General features: G+C 42.5%; 2 protein-coding genes across 4 annotated transcripts; one reads left to right on the top strand and one right to left on the bottom strand.

Moving 5' to 3' along the window:
* Positions 1 to 206: 206 nt before the first annotated feature.
* LOC128053764 (ribonuclease 4) lies at positions 207 to 22458 on the top strand. 3 transcript variants are annotated; one of them, XM_052646173.1, is made up of 2 exons: positions 207 to 391; positions 21267 to 22458. In XM_052646173.1, exon 2 carries the CDS (start codon positions 21284 to 21286, stop codon positions 21725 to 21727), a length of 444 nt encoding a protein of 147 aa, XP_052502133.1. In that variant the 5' UTR covers positions 207 to 391; positions 21267 to 21283; the 3' UTR covers positions 21728 to 22458. The 3 variants fall into 3 exon arrangements, with proteins under 3 accessions (XP_052502133.1, XP_052502132.1, XP_052502134.1); XM_052646172.1 differs by lacking the exon at positions 21267 to 22458 and adding an exon at positions 16992 to 17505; XM_052646174.1 differs by lacking the exon at positions 21267 to 22458 and adding an exon at positions 12309 to 12864.
* Positions 10591 to 11403, bottom strand: LOC128054757 (cytochrome b-c1 complex subunit Rieske, mitochondrial-like). Its single transcript, XM_052647330.1, has one exon. It carries the CDS (start codon positions 11401 to 11403, stop codon positions 10591 to 10593), a length of 813 nt encoding a protein of 270 aa, XP_052503290.1.
* Positions 22459 to 27544: the final 5086 nt, after the last annotated feature.

The raw sequence follows: 27544 nt of genomic DNA, 5'->3' as shown, positions 1-27544 counted from the left end.
TCTCGCCAGCAGACGCCTGGGAGAGGCAGCCTTGCACCCTGGAGCAGGGGCCAGGGTCCTGCAGTCTGCGGCCCCCTCAGCCCGTGTCCTCTTGGCCAGTGAGCGTCGGGCTCGGACCTCCAAGCTCAACCTCCGCCCAGGCAGAAAACCACCAGTTCCGCCTAGAACGGGGGTTGCTCTGACGCCTGCTTTGGAGGCGGGTCCTGGCGGGAAGCGCCTCGTGGAAGTGGGGCGCTGTCCCAACTACAAAAAGCCTCGCACCCCGACCCTTCTCCACCTCTCTGCATCTTCTCCCGACTCGACGTCGTCGTTGCAGGGAAGAAGAAGCGGGTGAGAAAAACTTCTGTTTCCACCGTCTTGCCCATTTCTGCAGACTTGTTCCGAGGCCGAGGTAGGTTCACACTCCCGCTCCTTCATCTCCTCCTCTTCTCCTCCTTTTTTGGTCGCTTTATCCGGGAATTTGGGCGAGGGAGTCCCTTTTCAGCAGAGACAGTGCGGAGTTCTGTGGGGAGGCGTTTGCGGCCTGGAGGGGCTGAGGACTGGGAAGGAAGGTAAACGTTCCGTTCTTCTACAGTTAGGGGTCCCACTTTCCCGTGCTTAGTCTCTCCGTCGTGTCCGACTCTGCGACCCCCACGGACTGTGACCCACCCCTCTGACTGGGATTCTCCAGGCAAGAATACTGGAGTGGGTTGCCTTGCCGTCTTCCAGCCCACATTCCTACTCCGCTGCTTATTTTCCGCAGCTGAGTAGAGCCGCCAGCATGAAGTGCCTGTTGCCTAGAACATAGGCTCTAAGCGTGACCGCAGAATTGGTGACCGGAAGGGAAATCCGACGAGGGCTACACTTCCTCAGGAAAACTGGATGATCGCCAGATTTACGAACCATAGCTTGTCAAGTTTTTGCAACCATAACTGACATTTGGGAACTCGTGTTTTTCTTTCCTCTATCTTCTCCCCCTTAACCCACCTTCAGCCTGAGTTGTGAAATTCTTTGAGACACTTCGCCAGCAACCTCTCATCTAAACTTTCTTAGTGGAACCTTGGGATCCTCAACTTTCTTACTCTGTGACAGCACACCAAATGATAACGACACAGGCTTATTTAGGAGGGACAGTAAAAGCGATTTTCAACAGTGTTTGGGGGGCTGGGGAAATCTCAAGTGAGCTGTAGGGGAGCACAATTTGCCACCCCAAAATGTCTCTTTGGCATATTATTTTAACTTGGTTGTTTTCTAAAAAACAGTCGACAAGGAGAAAATCCTGAAAACCTAGTAGGAGTTACCTTTTTGTAACAAGAAACATTTACATTTATAAGGAAAACCTCCATTTCTAAGAATGTCTCCCTTGCTGTACCCAGAAGAAGATGATGACCAAATCTCTACAAACTCTTGCCAACTGGAGAAGGCAAAGACTTAAGCTGCATAGCAACCCTACTTTTGTTTATCGTGCTTTTCCTGGTAACTTTCCGTGACTGACCCTCCCCGCCCTCAACATCCTCTTTCGAGCCAAACTAGTTGGCTTGGGAAAATCGTTCTAGAAAAAGAGGAATGGCTCTGGCTATTGTTAAAAGAGCAGATGTGAGTGTATAAGCAGTCAAAGCTAAGAGGTTTACCCAGTTACTGTTAGAAGCATTTGCCAGCGTGACTCATAAATTAGATGGCTGAGAAAGTGGACCCCCGCAGGCTGGTGAAACCCCTCTTTAGTTTTTACTGAATCTGTATTTGAGCAAACAGTCTTTGTCAGCTATTCTCAGAACACATTGAAATACCTGGGAAAGAGCTGCTGCTGCTGCTAAGCCGCTTCAGTCGTGTCCGACTCTGTGCAACCGCATAGACGGCAGCCCACCAGGCTCCCCCATCCCTGGGATTCTCCAGGCAAGAACACTGGAGTGGGTTGCCATTTCCTTCTCCAATTGGGAAAGAGCAAACGGGCACAACACCCAGAGTTTGTTGAAAACTGAATGTTTACTGTTTGTTTTTATTTGGAATATAGGTAGGCCAGTAGGACTTTGTCCCCATTCTCCCTCAGTCAATAGTGTTTTCTACTTCCTGGAGGTAGAAGAGTGATCCTTATTTCCATGTGGACTTCATCCTCCTTTAACCATTGACTTCTGTTACTAAAGAAGTTTCACACTTCTAGACCTAAAATTTTTTGTTATGAAGGAATTGATAGATTAATCTCTTCCATCCATCACCTACTTTTATAATTACCCTTGGGGACAGAACTAAACCTATGTGCTCTGTCTGAAGGGAAAAGTACACTAGCACTAAGTCCGTAGAAGGAGAACCCGTGCTTCCTGTGTCTTTGTGCAGGGAAACTATTGGTTTGAAGGAGAGAGTGAAAAACATTTCAAAATAAAGGGGATGGCGTTAGGTTCAAGCTGTCGGAACATTTTTTAAATATACGAGCATTCTTTTCAATTGGCAGTGCAATTGCTTCCCATCTGTTGAAGGAAAGGTAAGTGAAGTCACTTAGTCGTGTCCGACTCTTTGCGACCCCATGAACTGTAGCCTGCCAGGCTCCCCCATCCATGGGATTTTCCAGGCAAGAGTACTGGAGTGGATTGCCATTTCCCTCTCCAGGGGAATCTTGCCAACACAGGGATCGAACCGGGTCTCACACATTCCAGGCAGACGCTTTGCAGTTTGAGCCACCATGGCGCTTCCCATTTGTTGAAGTTACTGACAAAAAGATATAGCATTCATTAATCATAGATTATGGGTAGTCCTTCAGTATTCAACAGGAATTAGTTCCAGGACTTGCCAAGGAACCTAAACCCGATGCTCAAGCCCCTTATATAAAATGACATAGTATTTGTACTAATATATAATCTGCACACATCCTCTCTATACTTTAAATGATCTCTGCTGCTGCTAAGTCACGTCAGTCGTATCCGACTCTGTGTGACCCCACAGACGGCAGCTCACCAGGCTCCCCTGTCCCTGGGATTCTCCAGGCAAGAACACTGGAGTGGGTTGCCATTTCCTTCTCCAATGCATGAAAGTGAAAAGTGAAAGTGAAGTCACTAAGTCGTGTCCGACTCTTAGCAACCCCATGGACTGCAGCCTTCCAGGCTCCTCCATCCACGGGATTTTCCAGGCGAGAGTACTGGAGTGGAGTGCCATTGCCTTCTCCTAAATGATCTCTAGATTACTTATAATACTTAATATAAATACTATGTAAACAGTTGCTGGGACACAGTGAATTGAAAATTTTGCTTTTTAGAACTCTCTAGAATTTTTTTTTCAAATATTTTCAGTCCATAGTTGGTTGAGTCTGAGGATGGGGAACCTGTGGATATGGAAGGTTAACTGTAGCTTCTCACTGTAGGTATTTTGAGTAAGCATTTCAGTTCAGTTGCTCGGTTGTGTCCGACTCTTTGAGACCCCATGGCCTGCAGCACACCAGGCTTCCCTGTCCATCACCAATTCCTGAAGCTTACTCAAACTCATATCCATCGTGTCGGTGATACCATCCAACCATCTCATCCTCTGTCATCCCCTTCTCCTCCTGCCTTCAATCTTTCCCAGATTCAGGGTCTTTTCAAACGAGTCAGTTCTTCCCATCAGGTGGCTAAAGTATTGGAGTTTTAGCTTCAGCATCAGTCCTTCCAAAGAATATTCAAGCCTGATTTCCTTTAGGATGGACTGGTTTGATGTCCTTGCAGTCCAAGGGACCCTCAAGAATCTTCTCCAACACTACAGTTCAAAAGGATCAATTCTTTGGCACTCAACTTTCTTCACAGTCCAACTCTCACATCCATACATGACTACTGGAAAAACCATAGCTTTGACTAGATGGACCTTTGTTGGCAAAGTAATGTCTCTGCTTTTGAATATGCTATCTAGGTTGGTCATAGCTTTTCTACCAAGGAGCAAGCGTCTTTTAATTTCGTGGCTACAGTCACCATCTGCAGTGATTTTGGAGCCCAAGAAAATAAAGTTTCTCACTGCTTCCTTTGTTTCTCCACCTATTTGCTATGAAGTGATGAGACTGGATGCCATATCTTAGTTTTCTGAATATTGAGTTTTAAGCCAGCTTTTTCACTCTCCTCTTTCACTTTCATCAGGAGACTCTTTAGTTCCTCCTCATTTTCTGCTATTAGGTGGTGTCTTCTGCATATCTGAGGTTATTGATATTTCTCCCAGCAATCTTGATTCCAGCTTGTGCTTCATCAAGCCTGGCATTTCACATGATGTACTCTGCATAGAAGTTAATTAAGCAGGGTGACAATATACAGCCTTGACATACTCTTTTCCTGATTTGGAACCAGTCTGTTGTTCCATGTCCAGTTCTAACTGTTGCTTCTTGACCTGCAAACAGATTTCTCAGGAGGCAGGTCAGGTGGTCTGGTATTCCCATCTCTTTCAGAATTTTCCACAGTTTGTTGTGATCCACACAGTCAAAGGCTTTGACATAGTCAATAAAGCAGAAGTAGATGTTTTTCTGGAACTCTCTTGCTTTTTCAATGATCCAGCGGATGTTGGCAATTTGATCTCTGGTTCCTCTGCCTTTTCCAAATCCAGCTTGAACATCTGGAAGTTCACGGTTCACCTTCTGTGAAGCCTGGCTTGGAGAATGTTGAGCATTACTTTGCTAGCCTGTGAGATAAGTGCAATTGTGCAGTAGTTTGAACATTCTTTGGCATTGCCTTTTTTGGGGATTGGAATGAAAACTGACCTTTTCCAGTCCAGTGGCCACTGCTGAGTTTTCCAAATTTGCTGGCATGCTGAGCAAGCATTTAGATGCATTTTAATGAAACAGTAAAATTTTCTTTTTATTTCAAAATCTTATTTTCTGTTTTCATCACCTCATTGTACCAAGGTGAAAAGAGAAACAATTAGAATAAAAGTTGCTACTGCTAAGTCACTTCAGTCGTGTCCAACTCTGTGAAACCCCATAGACGGCAGCCCACCAGGCTCCGCAGTCCCTGGGATTCTCCAGGCAAGAACACTAGAGTGGGTTGCCATTTCCTTCTCCAGTGCATGAAAGTGAAGTCGCTCAGTCGTGTCCTACTCATAGCAACCCCATGGACTGCAGCCTACCAGGCTACTCCATCCATGGGATTTGCCAGGCAAGTGTACTGGAGTGGAGTGCCAGAATAAAAGTAATCACTCATTATTCACCAACTCGCTTTTGGCATTGTCAGTTCTATGGACGGATTGCTGCTGCTGCTAAGTTGCATCCAACTCTGTGCGACCCTATGGACTGCAGCCTGCTAGGCTCCTCTGTTCATGGGATTCTCCAGGTAACAGTACTGGAGTGGGTTGCCATTGTCTTCTCCTGCATTGATGGTGGAGTTATTCAATTTTACAGTGGAAGATTGGGCACTCACAGTCATTTGTGGACAGGTAAAGATGAAAGGAAAGAGAAGCCCAGGAATATGATAAGGATATTTCTGAAGGTTAATAGATAGGAGGTTGAGGCCAGGTGCAGGATGCTAATAGCTGTCACATAACCTTCTCTGGAAGTGCTTTCCCGGTTCTATAAAACCTACTTAGCACCTGTTCATGAGACCAAATTCTGTGGGTAAACAGAAAGTACAGTGGAGCAGCATCCTCCTGAGGGACCCCATCTTCTCTGCAGGCTTCTACAAGGCAGTTTTGGAGCTGGCCCAAGAAACAACATCTTTGGGATCCAGATATTGCATGGGAACAATGAAACCTCAGTCCTGTCTTGTGCAGGAGTAAGAACCAGGGATGTCAGAAAAAGCCAACTCAGGGACAAAAGGCCACGTTTATCAAACTTTGCCTCCTAGAACAAATCTCTAATCCAAATGTGGGTTAATAGTTGACCGAATCATGCCCAGGAAAGAGGTGAGTGACTCTCACTGTTTGTTCAAAATCGATGTTCTTGGGCTGTGTGTCAGTGTCAGGGTTGGGAATTTTCAGACCTGGTCTCTCCACCCTGTTCATCTGATTACTGTGTGATCAGAACCAGGAGGGACCTCCGGATTCACTTGGCTGGAACCCGTCTCAAGGAACAAATAGCTGGAACCCCTCTGAAGTTGGAGGGAAACTTCCAGATTTTTGTAAGATTCTTCCATCTGGGTCATCCATTGTTTTATTTCTTTGTCTGTTTTTTGTTTATATACTATACCCATCCACCCATTTTAATGAAACTATTTTCCCCTATTTTAAAGCCTCTGGGCCCAAGCTCAGAAGAAAATGAATTGGATTCAAAAGTTTAAAATGAAAACAGATTTCTTTGGGGGATGTCCTATATGTAGACAAAGGCAAATTAGTGCCCCTGGGAGCAAGTGGAGGGCTAGGACAGATTTCTAAATTGTGATAAAATCCCCAAAGCCTGGGGAAAGCTGTTTGCTGAAGGGTATCTGGAGCCCCATCTCACCCCTACCTCCCCAATATAGGTTTTGTATGACGCTGAACAGGAAAAGAAACAGAAAGTATATTTTCAGCTCTTAGTTTTCTTTTCTTAAATATCTATTTACTTATTTGGCTGCACCAGCTGTTAGCTGTGGCACAGGGATCTTCAGTCCTTGTTGCAGCATACAGGATCTTTAGCTGTGGCACTGGCACTCTTAGCTGTGGCGTGAGGGATCTAGTTCCCTGACCTGGGATCAAGCCCCGGCCCCATGCATGGGAGTGTAGAGCTTCGGCCACTGCGTCACCAGGGAAGTCCAATCTCTGTTTACTTGTAAACTTCCCTGCTAACTTCTTTAAGAAAATTTTGGAGGCTTTCCCTAGCAATCCAAGCAGGACTATGCTGTGTTTTCACTGCCAAAGGCATGGGTTCAATTCCTTGTCAGGGAACTAGGATCCCACAAGCTGTGTGGTACAGCAAAAAAGGAAGAAAGAAAGTTTTGGGTGCTCTTTGAAAGCGAAGTGGAACACATCCCAAGATCAAAAGAAGGTGCACTGACCATAATTACTCATCATCAAAGGTTGGGGGTAATTCTCTGTTACATGAAGTTTGATGGCTCCCTTGAATACAAAATATTGCCTGTTGGAGAGGACGAGAATGTTAATTTTTATGAAGACCAAGGGATTGGTTTGAGACACAGGATAAAAAGCTAAAGAACATTTGAAATAAATTTCACTGCTAATTACATGCTTGGGTCTAGAAGGATCTATGTAAATGAGTCTGACTATCCTTGACCAAATGTGAGGCTCTGTACCATTTGCCTACGCAGATTCACTTCTGTGCCACAAACATCCTGTCTCTTATTTGTTTTTTTCCCAATTCCACTTTACCTCTCGTTTCCAGAAGTTTAGAATTGCAAACATGTGAGAATTGAAAACAATGTGTGAAGTGGGGGAGCAGATGTTAGACAGAGGTGGTCATAGTGTGTTTGTTGGGGTTTCATTTCTGGATGTCTCAGGGAGTCAAAATTACAATAAGTCTAAGCAAACTTCAGCTGAATTGTTACAGGATGAATTTTGCAAATTTTGTAAATCAGAAATAAAGATATTCCTTTACCTCCCCAGACTGGAACATGAAGGCCTTCAACCTCCCAACAAACAAGTACCTTTTTAGGGTGCCAAGCCCTGAGGTAGGGTCAGCACCTTAACTAGAGGTGAAGAGGGCTGGGCTTATACCCTGAGCCTTAAGGGAAGATACGTATCAGTGAGACTGGGCTCACATCTTCCTATCATCTCTTTCTTTCAGCTGATGGCTGTGCTACCAACTAAATCCATACAAACTTATCTTTACAATTCCATGGTCACTGGACATTTGCTAGGAAACTAGAAACATTCCCTGATGCCTTAATGAGAACTACGGAATTTCAGACTTTTACAGTGAGCAACTCTTATTTTATAGGTAAGCAAATTTAGGTTTGGAGAGGAAAATGAAATCAGTCATTAAAAAAGATATATATTGCAGGTGTGCTGTGAGGCATGTAGTATGATTCAAAGTGGGTAATATGCTCTCTGCCCTGTTGTAGATTATGCGCCAGTAGGAAACACTTATTCTGGAGGAGGGCATGGCAACCTACTCCAGTATTCTTGCCGAAATAATGCTGTGGACAGAAGATCCTGGTGGGCTGCTGTCCATGCAGTCACAGAGAGTCAGTAACGACTGAGTGGTGATGCAAGAAACATTTATAAGTGAATAGGTAATTGTTTGCTTAAGATCCCATGAATAATGGTTTGGGAATGGCAGGCATGAAACCTGATGACAGCTAAATCTTTATTTGTGATATCCTGAGCTTTGTGACTTTTGCTTTGACACTCATATCTAGTGAGGTGTCCTTGGTCTTAATATCTAAGGCATAGACTGTTTGGACAGAGACTGTGGCCAGGCCTGCCAGCTCACACCCTCTTCTGTGATCAGCAATATTCTCTGTACAATACTGATTCTGCCTACAGGGACCCACTGTTACCGCCAAGCAAGGGAGACAACATTCCTATCCATCACTGCCACCTAATGACTCTTTCAGGTACTACCAGCTCAGGTTCTACTAAATTTTTGAACTCTGGGATTCTGATCTCTGTTCACAGTGAAGGATACTTCCAACCTTGACAGCCTGCCATTCTACAACTCCTTTCGACATTAAAAGGCAATATTTGTCCATTGCAGAGTAGGAGACTTAACTGATTACAATTCAAGAAAAGTGTCTTCCAAAAAAGTAGAAAAAGAAAACACACCCAGGAGACTGAAACACCCTGTAAAGGTAAAGAGCTTGGTGCGTGGGGAGCAGGCAGCCCAGCGGCTGTGGCGGAGCAGTGGCCCTGTAGGATGGCGTGTCATTCTTTTAGACGTGACTCTCCCAGCTGTCTACCACTTTCTTGTTAACCTCCTTAAAATACTTTTGCTGATTCTATTACAAATGATTCTCTTATGTGCCTAATGGAAACCATTTCAGAGGCTATTTCTATCTTTCAGTATTGAGGAATGACCAAAGAATCTTAGGGTATAATTTGGTAATTCTTTGGTAGTATACAAAATTTGTCTATAGATAAGATAAAACAGACAAAGGTGGATCAATGCCAGATGCTGATTAGAAAGAGAGATCATTTCGCTCAACCTTCCTATGTAGGCTAACATGCCTTCCTATGTAACCAGCGGAACCTTGAATCCTTTTGTCTTCCTAGAGTCACAGTTGTGCTCCCAGGACTGTTTAGCATCAGTACAGGTTTGGTGTTATAATTGGTGGTCTCTTTAAGGGCTATAAAAATATTTAACATGAAAATATGTTTATTGATTTACACATAAGAAAAGCACAATATTAAAATAATTTAATATCCATGATACTATCCTATTTATTTTTAAATTCAGAATTCATAAAGATTATAGTACAGTTAAAAATAAATTGAAGGTCAAATCTTTGTCCCATTTAAGAATTTCTCAGCATGTGTGATAATTGCCAAGAAATCATAGCCAATTATAAAATGAATGCGTTACTCATGGAAAAACAATTTGAAAAACAAAAATTATAAAAATCAGTTTGCAATTTACAGTGGAAAGTTATTTTTGTTGTTGGATGTGAGGGCATTCACATATATTTGGTGAGATGTGGAGCAGAACAATGGTGGTTTATAAAAAGGCCCTGTTTGTCACATTTTTTTCCAAAGAACTGAAGGTAGAGCAGAAACTACCTGTTACAAACAACAAATATCTTTCAGTTCTCACGTTTCAGAAGACATAAAGTCTTAGTGACTTGTAACAAATTTGTGATCTAATTTATTATATTCTATCCAGTGTTCTTGCCTGGAGAATCCCAGGGACGGTGGAGCCTGGTGGGCTGCCGTCTATGGGGTCGCACAGAGTCGGACACGACTGAAGCGACTTAGCAGCAGCAGCAGCATGCCTATTTAATTCTATTTTTAATTATCTGTCATTGAGTTAAAATTGTGCCCCAGAAAGAAACACAGTATTTGCTCTCTGGGTGTGTTGAGTGTCTGTGACACACCGTTCCTGAAATGTTTGAGTTTTACATTTTGGATTGACTGTTCTTGAGAGGTGATAGCAGATTTCTTCTTTTGAAGAAGATATTAAGAAATCAATACAGGAAATTATAAAGCCTTTGATTTGATGAAGAGATCTAAGGTATTTTGTTTGCTTGTTTTACCACATGGTAATACCATTTGCCTATGGTGTATCAGCGTAGGTATGTACTCAGGGAAACTGAAAAATATCCTCTGAGAATAGTCCTATTTGTTCCCAGTGCAAGAAGCTCCTAAGAATAAGCTTGAGTTCCTCTTCCTGCAGTCCTCTGTAAGAGCTAGAGGATGAAGCAAGTGTCTTTTAATTTCATGGCTGCAGTCACTGTCTGCAGTGATTTTGGAATTCAAAAAAATTAAAATCTGTCACTTACTTCCACATTTTCCCCTTCTATTTGGCGTAAAGTGATGAGACCAGATGCCATGATCTTAGTCTTTTTAACATTGAGTTTTTTTGTTTGTTTGTTTGTTTTTTTAGCATAACAATGTTTAATGGTGGCTTTTTTAGGTAAATGCTTGAAAGTATTCAACATTAAATTCAATTTACTTTACATGTTTGCAAACACATTATTAGCAATTCTTAAATATTTCAAATCAACTAATTCAAAGCACAGAAGGCTTGTTCTAAAGTAACTCTTCTGAGGTGACATGAAGACTGAAAGAAGGCTTTAACTTGAGTCCAGGTCTCTAACCAACAATCACCATATCATCGCTGGTGAACTCATATGAGGAAACTTCAAGGTTGAGAGGTGCAGACCCCTTCCTGATCCTGCCAGACGCATCATAGTGTGACCCATGGCAAGGGCAGTAATAACCACCAAAATCTCCTGCATTTGCAATGGGTACACAACCAAGATGAGTGCAAACACCTATCAAGATAACCCATTCAGGCTTCTTTACTCGTTCTAAGTCATGCTGTGGGTCCCTCAACTGGGACACTTCAACTGCAGCTTCCTGGTCAATTTCCTTCTTGGTTCGATGGCGCACGAACAGGGGTTTGCCTCTCCATTTGAAAGCCATGTTCTTCCCCTCTGGAATATCGGATAACTTGATTTCAATTTTCGACATGGCCAACACATCGGCAGAAGCACTCATGCTGGAAACAAACTGAGAGACGACATTCTTGGCAGCATATGCAACACCCACAGTAGTTATTGCAGTTATCAAATAGGGAAAACCTTTCCGAGCCTCACTGCTCTCTTTTGAAGACTTTGTACTATCTAACACTTCAGGGCGACGATAGTCAGAGAAGTCAGGCACTTTGATGTCTGTATGGGAATAACGAACAGAAGCAGGGACATTGAGGCCCACGGAAGCGACCAAAGGCCAGCCCGTGGCCTGGCCTCTGAGAGACTCCTGGCACAGGACGGAGAGCTTCAAGTCCAGCACAGGCGACTCCGAGGTGGCGGGCACCGTGGCCTGTACCAGGGGCCGCAGCGCGCCCGCCACCCCGCGGGATGTGGCTGATAGGACGGGCGCGAGTGGGCCCGAGCCTAACATTGAGTTTTAAGCTAGCTTTTTCACGTTCAATAAGAGGCTCTGTAGTTCCTCTTCACTTTCTGTCATTAGAGTGTTATGGCCTCTGGTTCATCTGCTTCTTTGAAACCCAGCTTGTACATCTGGAAGTTCTAGGATCACATTCTGCTGAAGCCTAGCTTGAAAGATTTTGAGCATAACTTGCTAGAATGTGAAATGAGCACAACTGTATGGTAGTTTGTATAATAATTCCACCTTTGGCCATGAACCACCTATTTCTTGGGGAATTAGGTCTGCTTCCCTTCACCTCAGCACCTCAGGGTGCAGCTGCTCTCCTCACAGTCAACTGATGGATTGATCTGAGTGCCTGGAATCTGTCTTCAACAATCCTCTGATTGCCCCTTCCCTGGGATTTGAGGTTCCATAGATGTCCCTCTCCTTCATAGCTTTCAGCATCTATCTTACTGTCTCATCTCAGTAAACTGGTGCTCCCATCCCCTCCCCATGGATGATACATCCTGTATTAGGAAGGCACTTGGTGTGTCTTAATGGTCTTTGTCTTCCAGGGTATCCAGTAGGGACTTATATAGTGTTTGTTATTAAATTAGCTAATAACTGAATTAAAGAGTGTGAATGGATTTTGTAATGTTACAGCTGATAGAAAGGTACATTTTCAGTGATCCTCAGGGATAGAAAAGATCAGCTGAGGCTGGAGTTGTGTTCAGAAGACTTTTAAATGGATTTTTCAAAGGAATCAATAGCCAAAACAGAGGAAACTAACGAGAAAAGGAAAAGAATGTCACTAAGTAGTGATGAAGGATACCTGACTCATCATACCTTGTCGGAGAGAAAAGTCCTTGCCCTTTTAGCCTAATTTGGCGATGCTGTTCTGTTCCCTTCCCTACTTAATCTCCTTTTGCCCTTTGCAGGAACCTTTTTTGGAAGACATGGTCATGGTCTTGAGCCCCCTGTTTTTGGTTTTCATGCTGTATCTGGGCCTGATCCCACAAACCCTGGCCCAAAACGATCCGTACAAGGAATTTCTAAGGAAGCACTATGATCCTACACCAAGAGGCCACGATGACAGCTACTGTGATACCATGATGAAGAGACGAAACATGACTACACCCTGCAAAGACATCAACACCTTTGTTCATGGCAACGGTGATGACATTAGGGCCGTCTGTGATGATAGAAATGGAGAACCTTACAGAGACGGTCTTAGAAGAAGCAAGTCTGCCTTCCAGATCACCACCTGCACACATAGAGGAGGGTCCACCCGGCCTCCATGCCGGTACAGAGCCTTCACAGCAAGCAGAATCATTGTTATTCGCTGTGAACATGGCTTCCCCGTCCACCTTGAGAAGACCATTCTCCCTCCAAGACCATAGTCCAGAGCTGGCTCTGCTCTTCCTTCCTTGCATTTCCCCCTCACATTATGGCAACATGCATTGCTAGGAATCCAGAACATGAGCTGCTGGTCTTTTCTTTCATGCTTTACAATATGCTTCATAAATAAAAAGTCTCTGAAATCAGCAAGAATCAGTCTTCTCACTGATCCCTGGTCTATTGATCTTCCCCCATTTTCTCTATTCAGCTCCCCTCTGAGAGGGTTGGATGGGAGAGCAATGCCTTTTTCCTTATCAGTCATTTCCATCTCAGGTAACAGGGGCAGACTTTTCCTTTCTGTGAAGGTTGGGATGTTAAATTGATTGCTGGAAAATTTTTTCAAGAAAATAGAGAAAACACACCCAGGAGACTGAAAAGTGCAGTGTAAGCTTAAATCAAATCCCTTATGATTACACAATAGAAGTGACAAATACATTCAAAGGATGAGCTCTGGTAGACACAGAATTAGATCTGGCAGACAGAGTGCCTGAAGAGCTATGGACAGACGTTCGTAACATTTTACAGGACATAAAGACCAAAACCATCCCAAAGAAAAAGAAATGCAAGAAGGCAAAATGGTTGTCTGAGGAGGCCTTACAAATTGCTGAGAAGAGAAGAGAAGCGAAAGGCAAAGGAGAAAAGGAAAGAGATACCTATCTGAATACAGATCTCCAAAGAATAGCAAGGAGAGATAAGAAAGCCTTCCTGAGTGAACAATGCAAAGGAATAGAGGAAAACAATAAAATGGGAAAGACTACAGATCTCTTCAAGAAAATTAGAGATACCAAGGAAACATTTCATGCAAAGATGGACACAATAAAGGACAGAAATGGTATGGACCTAACAGAAGCAGAAGAGATTAATAAGAGGTGGCAAGAATATACAGAAGAACTGTACAAAAAAAGGTCTTCATGACCCAGATAACCACGATGGAGTGAGCACTCACCTAGAGCCAAACATCCTAGAATGTGAAGTCAAGCGGGCCTTAGGGAGCATCACTACGAACAAAGCTAGCGGAGGTGATGGAATTCCAGCTGAGCTACTTCAAATCCTAAAAGATGATGTTATAAAAGTACTGCACACATTTTGCCAGCAAATTTGGAAAACTCAGCAGTGGCCACAGGACAGGAAAAGGTCAGTTTTCATTCTCCAATGTCAAAGAAGGGCAGTTCCAAAGAATGTTCAAACTACCATACAACTGGGCTCATTTCACATGCTAGCAAGGTAATGCTCAAAATCTTTCAAGCTAGCCTTCAACAGTACATGAATTGAGAACTTCCAGATGTACAAGCTGGATTTAGAAAAGGCAGAGAAACCAGAGATCAAATTGTCAGCATCCACTGGATCATAGAAAAAGCAAGGAAATTTCAGAAAAACATCTACTTCTGCTTCATTGACTACACCAAAGCCTTTGACTGTGTGGACCACAATAAACTGTGGAAAATTCTGAAAGAGATGGGAATACCAGACCACCTTACCTGCCTCCTGAGAAACCTGTATGCAGGCCAAGAGGCAACAGTCAGAACCAGACATGGAACAATGGACTGGTTCAAAATTGGGAAAGGAGTATGTCAAGGCTGTATATTGACACCCTGCTTATTTAACTTATATGCAGAGTACATCATGTGAAATGCAGGGCTGGAGGAAGCACAAGCGGAATCAAGATTGCTGGGAGAAATAACAACAACCTCAGATATGCAGATGATACCACTTTAATGGCAGAAAGCGAAGAGAAACTAAAACACCTCTTGATGAAGGTGAAAAAGGAGAGTGAAAAAGCTGGCTTAAAACTCAACATTCAGAAAACTGAGATCATGGCATCTGGTCCCATCAGTTCATGGCAAATAGATGGAGAAAAAATGGAAACAGTGACAGACTTTATTTACTTGGGCTCAAAATCACTGTGTGTGATGACAGCAGCCAAGAAATTAAAACACACTTTCTCCTTAAAAGAAAAGCTATGACAAACCTAGATAGCATATTAAAAAGCAGAGATATCACATTGCTGAAAAAGGTCTGTATAGTCAAAGCTATGGTTTTTCCAGCAGTCATGTATGGATGTGAGCTCGGGACCATAAAGAAGGCTGAGCATCAGTGAACTGATGCTTTTGAACTGTGGTGTTGGAGAAGACTCTTCAGAGTCCCTTGGACTGCAAGGAGATTGAAGGCAGGAGGAGAAGGAGACAATAGAAGACGAGACAGTTGGATGACATCACCAACTCAATGGACATGAATATGAGCAAGCTCCAGGAGATGGTAAAGGACAGGGAAGCCTGGCATGCTGCAGTCCATGGGGCTGCAAAGAGTTAGACATGACTGAGTGACTGAACAGCGATTAAACAGACAAGGTAGATCAGTGTCAGATGCTGATTAGAAAGCTCACCCTATGACGTGCCTTCCCATGTAAGCAGCAGAATCCCGAATCCTTTTGTCTTTCTAGATCTACAGTTGTACTCCCAGGATTGTTTAGCATCACTACAGGTTTAGTGTTACAACTCGTGGCCTCTTTAAGGGCTACAAAAATATTTAATATGAAAATATGTTTATTGATTACAACAAGAAAAGCACAGTATAAAAATCAATAATGCAATATCCATGACACTATACCACTTCTATTTAAGTTTAGGATTCATAAAGATTATAGCGCATTTAAAAATAAATTGAAGATCAGATTTTTATCCCAGTCTAAGAATTTCCAGCATGTGTGATGATTGACGAGAAAACATAGCCAATTATAAATTGGATGAGTTACTCATTGGAAAACAATTTGAAAAACCAAGTTATAAAAATCAGTTTCCAATTAACATTGGAAAGTTCTTTTTATTGTTAGACATGAGGACATTCACATATCTTTGGTAAAATGTGAAGTAGGACCATGGTGGTTTTTTAAAAAGGCCCTATTCTTTCAATTTTCCTCCAAAGAACTGATGGTATAGTCAGAAACTACCTGCTATAAACAATAGGCACCTTGCAATGCTCCAGTTCTCAACTTTCAGAAGAAATAAAATCTTAGTGGCTCATAAGAAGCTTGTTTTCTATTTTGTTATAAATTATGCCAGTCTGATTCTATTTTTAATTTTCTATCATTGAGTTAAAATCATGTCCCAGCCAGAAGCACAGTATTTACTCTCTGGCTGTGCTGAGTGTCTGTGCCACACCGTTCTCGGGATGTGTGAGCTTTACAGTTTTAGTTGACTGCTCCTGAGTGATGATGGCAGCTCTCCCTTCTTTTGAGGAAGATGTTAAGAAATCAATACAGCAAATTATAAAGGCTTTTATTGAATGAAAAGGTCTGAAGTGTTTTGTTGTTTATTTGTTTAACCACATGATAATACCATTTGCCTGTTGTGTAACTGTCCACATAGGCCTTCAGGGAAAATATTCTCTGAGAATAATGCAAACTGTTCCCAGTGTAAGAAGCTCTCAAGAGTAAGCTTGAATTCCTCTTCCTCCAGTTCTCTGTAACAGCTGACCCCAGACCCACTCCCAAGTATGACACAGATTCTTCCACACTTGTCCCTGTTCTTTCTAAACAGTAATAACTCCACATTTGGCCATGAAACACTTACTTCTTAGGGAATCAGTTCTTCTACTTCTGCTTCCATTCACTACCTGGTGAAAGTGCTTTCACTGCTCTCCTCACAATCAGCTGATGGATTGACTTGCCCTGGGATCCATCGTCAACAATCCTCTCTGATCGCCCTTCCCTGGGCTCAAGGTTCCCTGAAAGTCCCTCATCTTCATAGCTCTCAGCGTATATCTTATTGTCTCATCTTTGTATATTGGTGCTCTGATCCCTTCCCTCTGGCTGATCTCCCTGTGGGTGCTGCACCCTGTTTTAGGGAGGCACTTGGTATGTCTTAACGGTCTTTGTGTTCCAGGACCTAGCACAGTGTCTGGTACCCAGTCAATAAATGAATTAAATGTGAATGGAATTTTTTAATGTTACCACTGATAGAAATGTAAATTTTCAGTGATCTTCAGGGATAGGAAACAGTGTTTGCATTTGGAAGTTGTGTTCAGGAAACTTTCAAATTGACTTTCCAAAGAAATTGATTGACAAGACAGATGAGACCACTGAGGAAAGGAAAAGAAAAAGATATACCTAGTGACAGAGGATGCCTGATTCATGGCACCCCATCATAAAAACAAATCCCTGTCCTTTTAGCCTAGTTTGGCAATGCTCTTCCGTGCCCTACTGCATCTCTTTTTGCCCTTGGCAGGAGCCTTTGTTGGAAGAGATGGTGATGGTCCTGAGCCCTCTGTTTTTGGTCTTCATGCTGGGTCTGGGTCTGACCCCACTGGCCCTGGCTCAAGATGACTACAGATACAGAGACTTCCTGAACAAGCACTTCGATGCCAACCCAAGGGGCCGAAATGACAGATACTGTAATAGCATGATGGAAAATCGACACCTGATCAGACCTTGCAAAGATACCAACACCTTTATTCATGGCAACAGTAATAACATCAAGGCCATCTGTGACGACAGGAATGGACAACCTTACAGAGGCAATCTCAGAATAAGCAAGTCTAAATTCCAGGTCACCACCTGCAAGCATATAGGAGGTTCCCCCCGGCCTCCATGCCGGTACAGAGCCACAGCAGACTACAGAGTCATTGTTATCGGCTGTGAAAATGGCTTGCCTGTCCACTTTGATGAGTCCTTTATCGCTCCACGCCAGTAGCCCAGAGCTGGCTCTGCTCTTCCTTCCTTGCATTTTCCCCTTACACTGCAGCAACATTCATTGATAAGAATCCAGAAAATGAGCTGCTGATCTTTTCAGCTTTACAATATGCTTCATAAATAAAAAGTCTCTCAAATCAGTAAGAATCAAAGTCTTCTCACTGATTCTTGGTCTATTGATCTTTCTGCATTTCCTCTGTTCACCTGAGAGAGTTGGATGGTAGACCAATGCCTCTTTCCTTATCAGTCAGTCCCTTTTCAGGCATTCAGGGGATGGAATTTACCTTTCTGTGAAGGGGTGTGTGTGTTAGTCATCCGGTCATATTCCATTCTTTGGGATCCTGTGAACTATAGCCCACCAGTCTCCTTTGTCCATGAAATTTTCCAGGCAAGAATACTGGAGTGGGTTGCCGTTTCCTCCTCCAGGGGATCTTCCCAATCCAGGAATTGAACCCACACCTCTTGTGTCTTCTGCATTGGCAGGCAGATTCTTTACACTGCACCACCTGGGAAGCCCTTTGGGACTAAATACCAATAGATTAATTACATTTTCTTTCCCTCTCTTTCTCTCACACACAGATGCACATATTTGAAATCCTGCATAAATAACAAAACCCATTCAAGGTAGCCACCTCTTCCCTTAAGCAGGAAGAAATTTGATATTGCTTTGAATGGAACACTCCCAGGATATTCTCATGGTTATTTCATATAAAGATCAAAAAATTGATTACTACATTATTTTCTCTTTAATCTTTTCCTTTATCAACTGATGCCTGGCAACTCTGAGGTCTTGGGGAAGTCATAGAAAAATTCCAAGCTTATCCTTTATTCTTCAATTTGATATGGTTTCAAGAAGTAAATGGCAACCCACTCTGGTACTCTTGCCTGGAAAATCCCATGGATGGAAGAGCCTGGTAGGCTACAGTCCATGGGGTCACAAAGAGTTGGACACAACTGAGCCACTTCACTTCACTTCACTCCAAGTAAATACAAGCTTAAGTTAACAGACAGTCTTTGTAAAACATGCTAATTAATCTATGAGTTTGGTGTTACCTAATTTCATCAACAGATACCTGGATATCTTACTTAGAGAGTAGTTAATAAACTATAATTATGCATCATTATTTTTGCCTTCTTATGAATGACTATCATGGTCACAGTATTCCCCGTGGTGGCCTCCCCTGATGCCTGCATGTCCTGAAACGGACCAAAAGCCCTGTTTCCTCAACACCTGGGTTAGAGGCCAGTATCCTGGTACCACACAGAGCCCTCACAGAAAGTATTCAATTTCTGGAGGAAGGGATGGAAGAGTAGGTCATGGTTTCATCTATTTCAAAATTGAAAACATTGTCATTTCTCTCCAAAGTAGGGAGAAGAATTTTCCACAACTCTTTTGTAAAATTTGTCTTACTATTATAAAGTAAAAAAAAGCCGTTAGGAAGCAAGAAATTTCCAGTGCTTAGTAGACTGCTAGAACTCTTTCTCAGGTTCTCCAACCAGTACCATCTGTTGAGGTAAAGGGGGCTTCCAAACAGACTCTTGCCCACTTATGGTCTTTTTTTATTTTAAATTTATTTTGCTTACAATACTGTCCACTTATGGTCTTGATTGTTGTTGTTGTTTAGTCGCTAAGTGGTGTTCGACTTTTCTGCAACCCCATGGACTATAGCCTTCCAGGCTCCTCTGTCCATAGGATTTCTGGGGAATCCTATGAATTCTGGAAGAATTCTGGAATGCATAGCCATTTCCTTCTCCAGGGGATCTTCCCCACCCAGGGACTGAACCAGCATCTCCTGCATTATAGGCGGATTCTTTACCACTGAGCCACCAGGGAAATGCTATGGTCTCGATGGGGAAGGTCAAAGGCTTGGACCATTACTACATTGATCACATCATAGTTGTGAAAACTCACATCTCCAGGGACTTCCCTGGTGGTCCAGTGGTTAATAGATTCACCTTGCAATGCAATGGATGGGGATTTGATCCTTGATCAGGTAACTAAGATCCCACGTGGCCCAGAGCATCTAAGCCCACAAGCCACAGCTACTAATTAGTGGGCTCTGGAACTGCACCACAACTACAGCTAAATAAATAAATAAAATTTTTTTTAAACCTCACATCTCCGAGCATCTGCTTAGAGCATTATTATCACGTACTCAGCCCTGGTGTTAGAACAAATGACACTTTCCAAGGAAATCATGTGGCAATGAGACAGGGCGCTTCTCCACTTGCTGATGGAGGTAGCAGCTGAGTAGCCAGCCCTTCCTAGTATTTTTTGCTCTTGATCTCCTGTTCTCTCACAACCAAAAAGCTATTTAGAATAAAGTGTTAATCACAGGCAAGTCATTTTATCTTAGGTCAATCATTTGTGAAATTGAAATCCTATTCCACTATGTTTTGCTGACTTTGCAAGGATAAGAGAAAAAGAACTCAAAATTATCCAGTCCTTTGAAAAAGGGTGACATGCAAGGAAGAAAATTCCATGCACTTTGGAGAGGAAACATTTGTGTAGGTACACAGCATAAATCCTAGTAGCTGAGATATTTCAGCTACAAAAAAGCCTTCAAATGTCTTGGGAATATAGGTTCTCTACAGTATAAGAAGGAGGATATCTATATATGTGCAATTCAGTATAGTTGTTATTTTAGCAGAATGAAGAGAACAAAGGAAACCAAGAAAAAATGGAAATGCTAAAAATAATCATTGCTGACCCCTACTGAACACTTAGCATAGGCTAGGCATTATAAGCACTTTACATTGATTTTATCATTCCTTCTTCACAACATTCTTAGAGGTAGGTATTACCTTTATGCTTATTTTACTTTTGAGGAAATATACTGACAGAGGTTAAGTAATTTTCCTAAGGTCATACAGTTAATGTGGCAGAACTAGGTCCTTGGGACCGCTGTATCAAAAGAGGTTCTTACTGAGATCGTCGTGTTCAGTGGAGAAAGACTTTGGGGCAAGCTCTAACCAAAAAGTGTGTGTTGGAAGGATTTGGAGATCATTTTATTTTCTGTTGTAGGTAGAACTTTGAGAAGCACCCATTGATGTCTGCATTGAACTCAGTTCATAGTATTTTTCCTTGCTTACTAAATCAGTTGGTTACCGTGACTGAGGCCATCCATGCTCTTGTTTGAAAAGTAAAATCTTCTCTGTAGCTAGTCGTGTTGCTAAACCATGTCGTTGGTCACAAAGAAGCAAAATGAGAGAAAGGAGACAGAATTGTGCACAATTCGTTTTGGGACAGACAACACAAAGTACATTGTGGTGATGAAGCTCTTACCCAAGTGCTAAGTATATCTTCAGAAGTTGTATCCAGTGGTCCTGGGGTGAGGAGTAAATCCAGCATCATTTCTTCCTGCCACCCTGCTTCCCACAACTCCTTCAGTTCCCTCTCCTCCTAACTCCATATCGCGTATCTGCAGCAGCAGACACAGCAATGTGACACAGAGCTTTGGGTCTTTCTGTGCACAGGCAAAACGTGGTTGTGAACTAAGAAGGTGGCATTTAAATGAATGATAGTTATGTTTAATCCTGATCATTATTGTTAAGGATAGGCTGTAGGTGGAATAAGATGCAAGTCCTTCATCAGCATTATAATCACACACAATGTGATCCACCATCATGAAGCAGCATCTTTGAAAACAAAGGACAGTAGTAACCGTATGTATCAAATTAGGAACTCAGCTGGGTCTAACCCTTAGAAAAATGGCCTGTCTGTTGCTCCAAAAATTGTCCTTGCTGCTTTGGGTTTGCTTACTTCCTATTGAATCTGGGATGATTTTTCTTGCCCCTTGGTCTTCTCTAGGCATCTCCAAGGCAGTGATGGCTCTCCAGAGGACCCAGGCCTTTCTTCTGCTCTTGCTGCTGACCCTGCTGGGGCTGGAGCTGGTACAGCCCTCCTATGGCCAGGATCGCATGTACCAACGATTCCTGAGGCAACACGTGGACCCTGATACAACAGGAGGCAATGACGGCTACTGCAACTTGATGATGCAAAGACGGAAGATGACTTCACATCAGTGCAAGCGTTTCAACACTTTCATTCATGAAGATCTTTGGAACATCCGTAGTATCTGCAGCACCACCAACATTCAGTGCAAGAATGGCCAGATGAACTGCCATGAGGGTGTAGTGAAGGTCACAGACTGCAGGGAGACCGGAAGTTCCAGGGCTCCCAACTGCAGATACCGGGCCAAGGCCAGCACCAGACGTGTTGTCATTGCCTGTGAGGGTAACCCGGAAGTGCCTGTGCACTTTGACAAATAGATACCACTCAACAGGGGTTATGGCCCAGCAGCTGGCCCTTAACTTACTCCTTAAATCGTAATGAGTAAGCATTTGAGCTGTCCCAGGCCAGCTCCCCTGATTCTTTTTTTCTTCTTTATACACATTGCATGACAGAGAAAGATGAGACACAAACTTATAACGAATCTAGGCTCTTCTGTAGTATGCTTTCTTTTATAATATTGGTCAGCTTTGCTATCTTTGATCTTATCATCTGAAATTTAGTCATTACATAGCACTTCAAAAATTTCAAGGTCCATTCATCTAGGCTATCTCATTCTAATACCATGGCACCCTTGGGATCCTGGTCCTAGTGATACAGTATACAAAAGCTCAAAGTTAAGGGATTTGCTAAGACCAAAAAGTTAGTAGAAAAGCTAAGACAAAAGTCTAGTTTAACTAGCTACTCATCCAGTGCTTTTCCCACTTCAGCACAAAGAGTTTTGTGTTAATACATGGCTTTTGTTATTTCTAAAAGTCAGCTCTTAGGAGAAGCATTAAAAAGTTGGAAATATATGCTTGCAACGTGAGAGCTCTATCTGTATTATGTGGCAAACTAGCTGTATTTGAATCTAATAAGATCAAGAAATGATACAAGCATTTTCTTTTCCCCTTCCCAAACTTTTGAGTCACCCTAGTAAGTCAGAGTATTAAAACATACTAGATCATTAAGACTCCTTCACTCTTCCTGATTGAAAGATTTTTCATATGTTCCTTATAATAAAGAAAATAAAATAATTTCAATTCCAGATATTTAAGACCATGTTCTTGTGTGTGCAATTATTTTTCCTCCTATCCTCTTTTAATTCTTCTCTAGTTTACAAACATGCACATACTTTAATATCTTCATAAACTCTGGGCAAGACTAAAGCCCATCGTATTAGTGACCGTGACACAGAAAGCTTTGTTTCATCTGCTTCAGAGAGAATGATTCCTCTTAAGGTAATTCTCACACATTCTCCCTTTGAATATTTAGAAACAATTGGGGAACAGAGATGTATAAAGACATTAGCTACTAAAGAAGGAGAGTGTGTGTGTGTGTGTGTGTGTGTGTGTGTGTGAAAGGACTGAACTGAAAGCATTTGAATTGTAGCTGACATATATTGTTTATATTTCAGATGTACAACTTTATTTGGTTTACATATATATCCTGAGATGATCACTATAATCAAGTTAACATGGTTACCCTTTCATGTGTGTGTGTCTGTGTGTGTGTGAGTGTGTGGTGAGAATCCATAGGATTTACTCTGTTAGCACATTTTATGTATACACTGCTATATTGCCCATCTGTTTGAAAAACTAGGGGTTCAGAAGAGTCCTTCATAAGACATGCTGCTTTGGCATGTGGGTTATTTTGAGCTTCCCTGGTGGCTCAGACTGTAAAGCGTCTGCCTGTAATGCAGGAGACCTGGGTTCAATCCCTGGGTCAGGAAGATCCCCTGAAGAAGGAAATGGCAACCCACTCCAGTACTCTTGCCTGGAAAATCCCATGGACGGAGGAGCCTGGTAGGCTACAGTCCATGAGGTCGCAAAGAGTTGGACACGACAGAGTGACTTCACTTTCATTCACTTTATTTTGAGCTAATGGTAGTGAAGCAACTGCAAACTGAAGAGAAGCTGCTGCTGGTGCTGCTAAGTTGCGTCAGTCGTGTCCGACTTGTGCGACCCCACAGACGACAGCCCACCAGGCTCCCCCGTCCCTGGGATTCTCCAGGCAAGAACACTGGAGTGGGTTGCCATTTCCTTCTCCAGTGCATGAAAGTGAAAAGTGAAAGTGAAGTCACTCAGTCGCATCTGACTCTTAGCAACCCCATGGACTGCAGCCCACCAGGCTCCTCTGTCCATGGGATTTTCCAGGCAAGAGTACTGGAGTGGGTTGCCATTGCCTTCTCCGGAAGAGAAACTACTGCCCCTCATTTAACTTCTTAGAATAATTTAATTTGGGATTTTTCCCAGAAAAAGAGCTATTAGAAGACATAAAATGGGTCTTTCATAGTTTGCAGTATCACACATGAGCCCTCGTAGTGTCTCCCTCCAGCTCCTACACTCTTTGAGCCAATGCTTGATTTAGGGCATCAGTGCTGGGAACTCTCGAAATGAATGGGAACATGATGGCCATTTTATCTTTTCTTAGAATCATCTCTCAAGTCCTCCATACCCAGGTGCCCAGAATTCTTGCCTTTTTACTCCCCCTCTTCATTCACCCAAAGAACTAGAGAGTAGTTGGATTTACAATGTTCCCTGAGACAACCCCTATCCAATCTATTGGTGCCCAATTCCCCATTATTCAGGGGAATAATGAGCTAGGGCTTAAATTGCACCAGGGTTTCTGTAAATACCAGCATGTTCCCATCTAACCCTGATGACTTATTTCCTATCTGAAGAGAAGAAACAAGGGGATTCCCTGGTAGTCCAGTGGTTGGGATTCTGAGCTTTCATTGCTGGGAGGATGGGTTAGATCCTTGGTGGAGGAATTGGGATCCTGCAAGTCAACCCTCCTTGGAAGAAAAGTTATGACCAACCTAGACAGCATATTAAAAAGCAGAGACATTACTTTGCAAACAAAGGTCCGTCTAGTCAAAGCTATGGTTTTTCTAGTAGTCATGTATGGATGTGAGAGTTGGACTATAAAGAAAGCTGAGCACTGAAGAATTGATGCTTTTGAACTGTGGTGTTGGAGAAGACTCTTGAGAGTCCCTTGGACCACAAGGTGATCCAACCAGGCCATCCTAGAGGAAATCAGTCCTGAATATTCATTGGAAGAACTGATGCTGAAGCTGAAACTCCAATACTTTGGCCACCTGATGTGAAGAACTGACTCATTTGAAAAGAACCTGATGCTGGGAAAGATTGAAGGCAGAAGGAAAAGGGGATGACAGAGGATGAGATGGTTGGGTGGCATCACCAACTCAATGGACATGAGTTTGAGTAAACTCTGGGAGTTGTTGATGGACAGGAAAGCCTCATGTGCTACAGTCCATGGGGTCGCAAAGAATCAGACATGACTGAACAACTGAACTGAACTGAACTGAACTGAAGTCAACCCACATGGCCAAAAAGAGAGAAGAAAGAAGATGGCATTGCTACTAACAAGTTTTGAAGATAAGTTCTGGATATAACTAAATATTCTAACTCTAGGACAAAAAAATCATTTTTCCTCTACCTTCTATGTTCCGTCTGTGTTCCCTCTGTAATAAAAAATAAATTAACAAGGGCAAGTGTTGCCCTAAGACAACAGACCACCAGGCTTTTTTCCAGGAAAAAAAAAAAAGTTTATTGGGGATCAGCAAAGAATTGCAAGTTTGGGTAAGCAACCATGGTAAGCCACATGCAAATCCTCAGCAAAAATGGAGAGGAGAACTCTTTTATAGAGGGGAAAAGGAAGTTGAGTGGGCTACAGTAAGCAAAGAGCATGTGACTTTTCTTTGGCCAAATCGCAACAGTCTCTTAAGATCTGAGCCAGAAGAGGCAATCTTTCTTCTTCCCATTGGCTCTGCTATCCTTGTAGAGTGTGAAAGCTTCCCCTTCTGGTTTCCTGACTCCATTTAAATGAGATTTCTATTTATTAATTTTTTTTAACAAAAAACAAACAGAAGCTTAACAACATGGATATTTCCCATATGCATAGGAGGTACCCAGGAAAGCTGAGTAAAACTTGACAAATGGACCAAGCTGCTACCTCAAATTACATTTTTAGCTAGAGGCAAATTTGGGGATAGTATTTGGGGACTACAAAGGGAAGGGAGCAATTCAGCAGAATTTGAAAGGAGCAAACATTTGGTCAATAAATATTTGTTAAGCCTTGCAGAGACCATGGGAACAGAGGAAAAAAATTAACAGACTTTAACAGACCTCCCTGTCTACACATCTAGTTCATATTATACTGTAATTATCCATGGTGATAGCTCTCTTCCTGAAATAAGTCCTCTATCTACATTGTGTTGACTGAAAAAAATTCACAATCTAAAAGTTGAGAATTATGTTTTATTCAGTTGACTTACTGAGGACTTAAGCTTGGGAGACAGCCTCTCAGCTCTGAGGGACTGTTTTGAAGAAGTGAGGGGAGAACCAGGATATATAGGAACTTTTCCTCAAAAAAGCCACAAATAGTTGGAACATCAAGAGATTCCTGTTAACTAAAGAAAAACCAGGCAACTCAAGTTTAACAAATTTAGCACTTTTCCTTGTACAGAAAGATGCAAGAGTCTAGACTCACCAAAATCTTTCCCTGATATACACCTTAACTATCTAGGCCTGTTTATCTCCATCCTGAACTCAACTACTGCAATGACGGCTGGCTTGATGGCCTCAACATCCTTTGTTTCCTGGAATGGTAAGTGATATTCTTTGTCCATAACTCTTTTAGGTAGTTAGGAAGAAGGTCAAATGTTCTTTCAAAATCTGTTGGACCTTGATTGTTTCCAGCTCAAAATAATCCACCTGCAAAAGAGACATATTTTGGGGAGGCAAATGTTACTCCCCCCAGAGGCATACTTTGGGGGTTATATTCTGCTACACTTCGTGATACTCTGATAACAAGGTGGCCCAGTGAGAAATTCAGCCAAGGAGACTTAGCTAGAAACAGCCCTTGAAGAAAAATGTTAATAGAAAACACATTTGAGGATCTCACTTTATCTGCAAAATGTGCCTTTGACTAGACTCTTTTCAATTCTCAATGAAAGTCCCGAAGTTTACAATTTCAGGTGTAGTTTCCCTCACTTAAATTCCCCTGGAACATAACCATCCAGGGAATTTCTCCTAGAATTTTGTTGGGAAACCAGTTTAGGAGCCAAATCTCTGGTTGTCTCTTGATAACCCCCCTCTGGGGTTATCCAGAGCCTTATAATTTCCTAATGCCCACAGGTCAGTCTTTGAAGTTTGACTCCTTTGCTCCAGGCTATTCTCAGAGTGAACCCAAGTGTTCTAGATGAGAAGATACAGGAACTGGTTCTCATGGGAAGTCTGTCTTATCCCCTCCCCACAACTACTGCCAAGTAGTTGGCGTGCAGTACCTCCCACTGCTATTCCTTCCATCTTTCCTTCACTTTTGGGATTTCTTGGCTCTAAGGAAAGGGGAAAGACACACACTCTCTGCTCTTCAGATCCATTAACTGATCCCCACTTCGACCAGTGACCGGAGTGTTGGATCTAAATAGGGTGAGTTATGATTAGAAGGGCTGGTGCTGCGGATGCTTAGAGGGAAAGGCCCAGGTATGCTGGAAGGGGAAATTAAGATGGTGGGATTAAGAACAGACAGTGATCCAACTTGTAAGTACCATCAGCCTGAATTCAATTCCGTATTGATCTCACTGATACAATTCTTAGAGCCTCTCCCCACTATTCTACCCATCCCGCTCCTCCTCAATCTTCCTGAGCATAATATCATTGTCCCTTGATATCTATGGAGTATTGGTCCAGGACCCCCATGCCCAGGGTACCAAAATCCAGGCATCAAGCCCCTTATATAAAATGGCATAGCATTTGCATTTAATCTATATATTTTAATCATCTCTACATTACTTATCATACCTAATACAATTTAAATTTTATGTAAATAGCTGTAAATACAATATAAATGCTATGGAATTAGCTGGCAGCACAAAGCAAATTCAAGTGTTACTTTTTAGAACTTTCAGGATTTTTTTCTATATATATTTTTAATTTATGGTTGTGGTTTGTTGAATCCCTGGGTGCAGAACAGGTGGATACAGAGGGCCAACTATACACTGAAGCAGCGTGAATCCTGGTCTTCTCATCCTATTTAGGCCTTTTGAGCCAGGGATAGGGTATCACAAAAGA

This window comes from Budorcas taxicolor, chromosome 10 (assembly GCF_023091745.1).
Source record: "Budorcas taxicolor isolate Tak-1 chromosome 10, Takin1.1, whole genome shotgun sequence".
Classification (NCBI taxonomy): domain Eukaryota; kingdom Metazoa; phylum Chordata; class Mammalia; order Artiodactyla; family Bovidae; genus Budorcas; species Budorcas taxicolor.
This window is presented reverse-complemented; position numbering and strand designations above follow the sequence as displayed.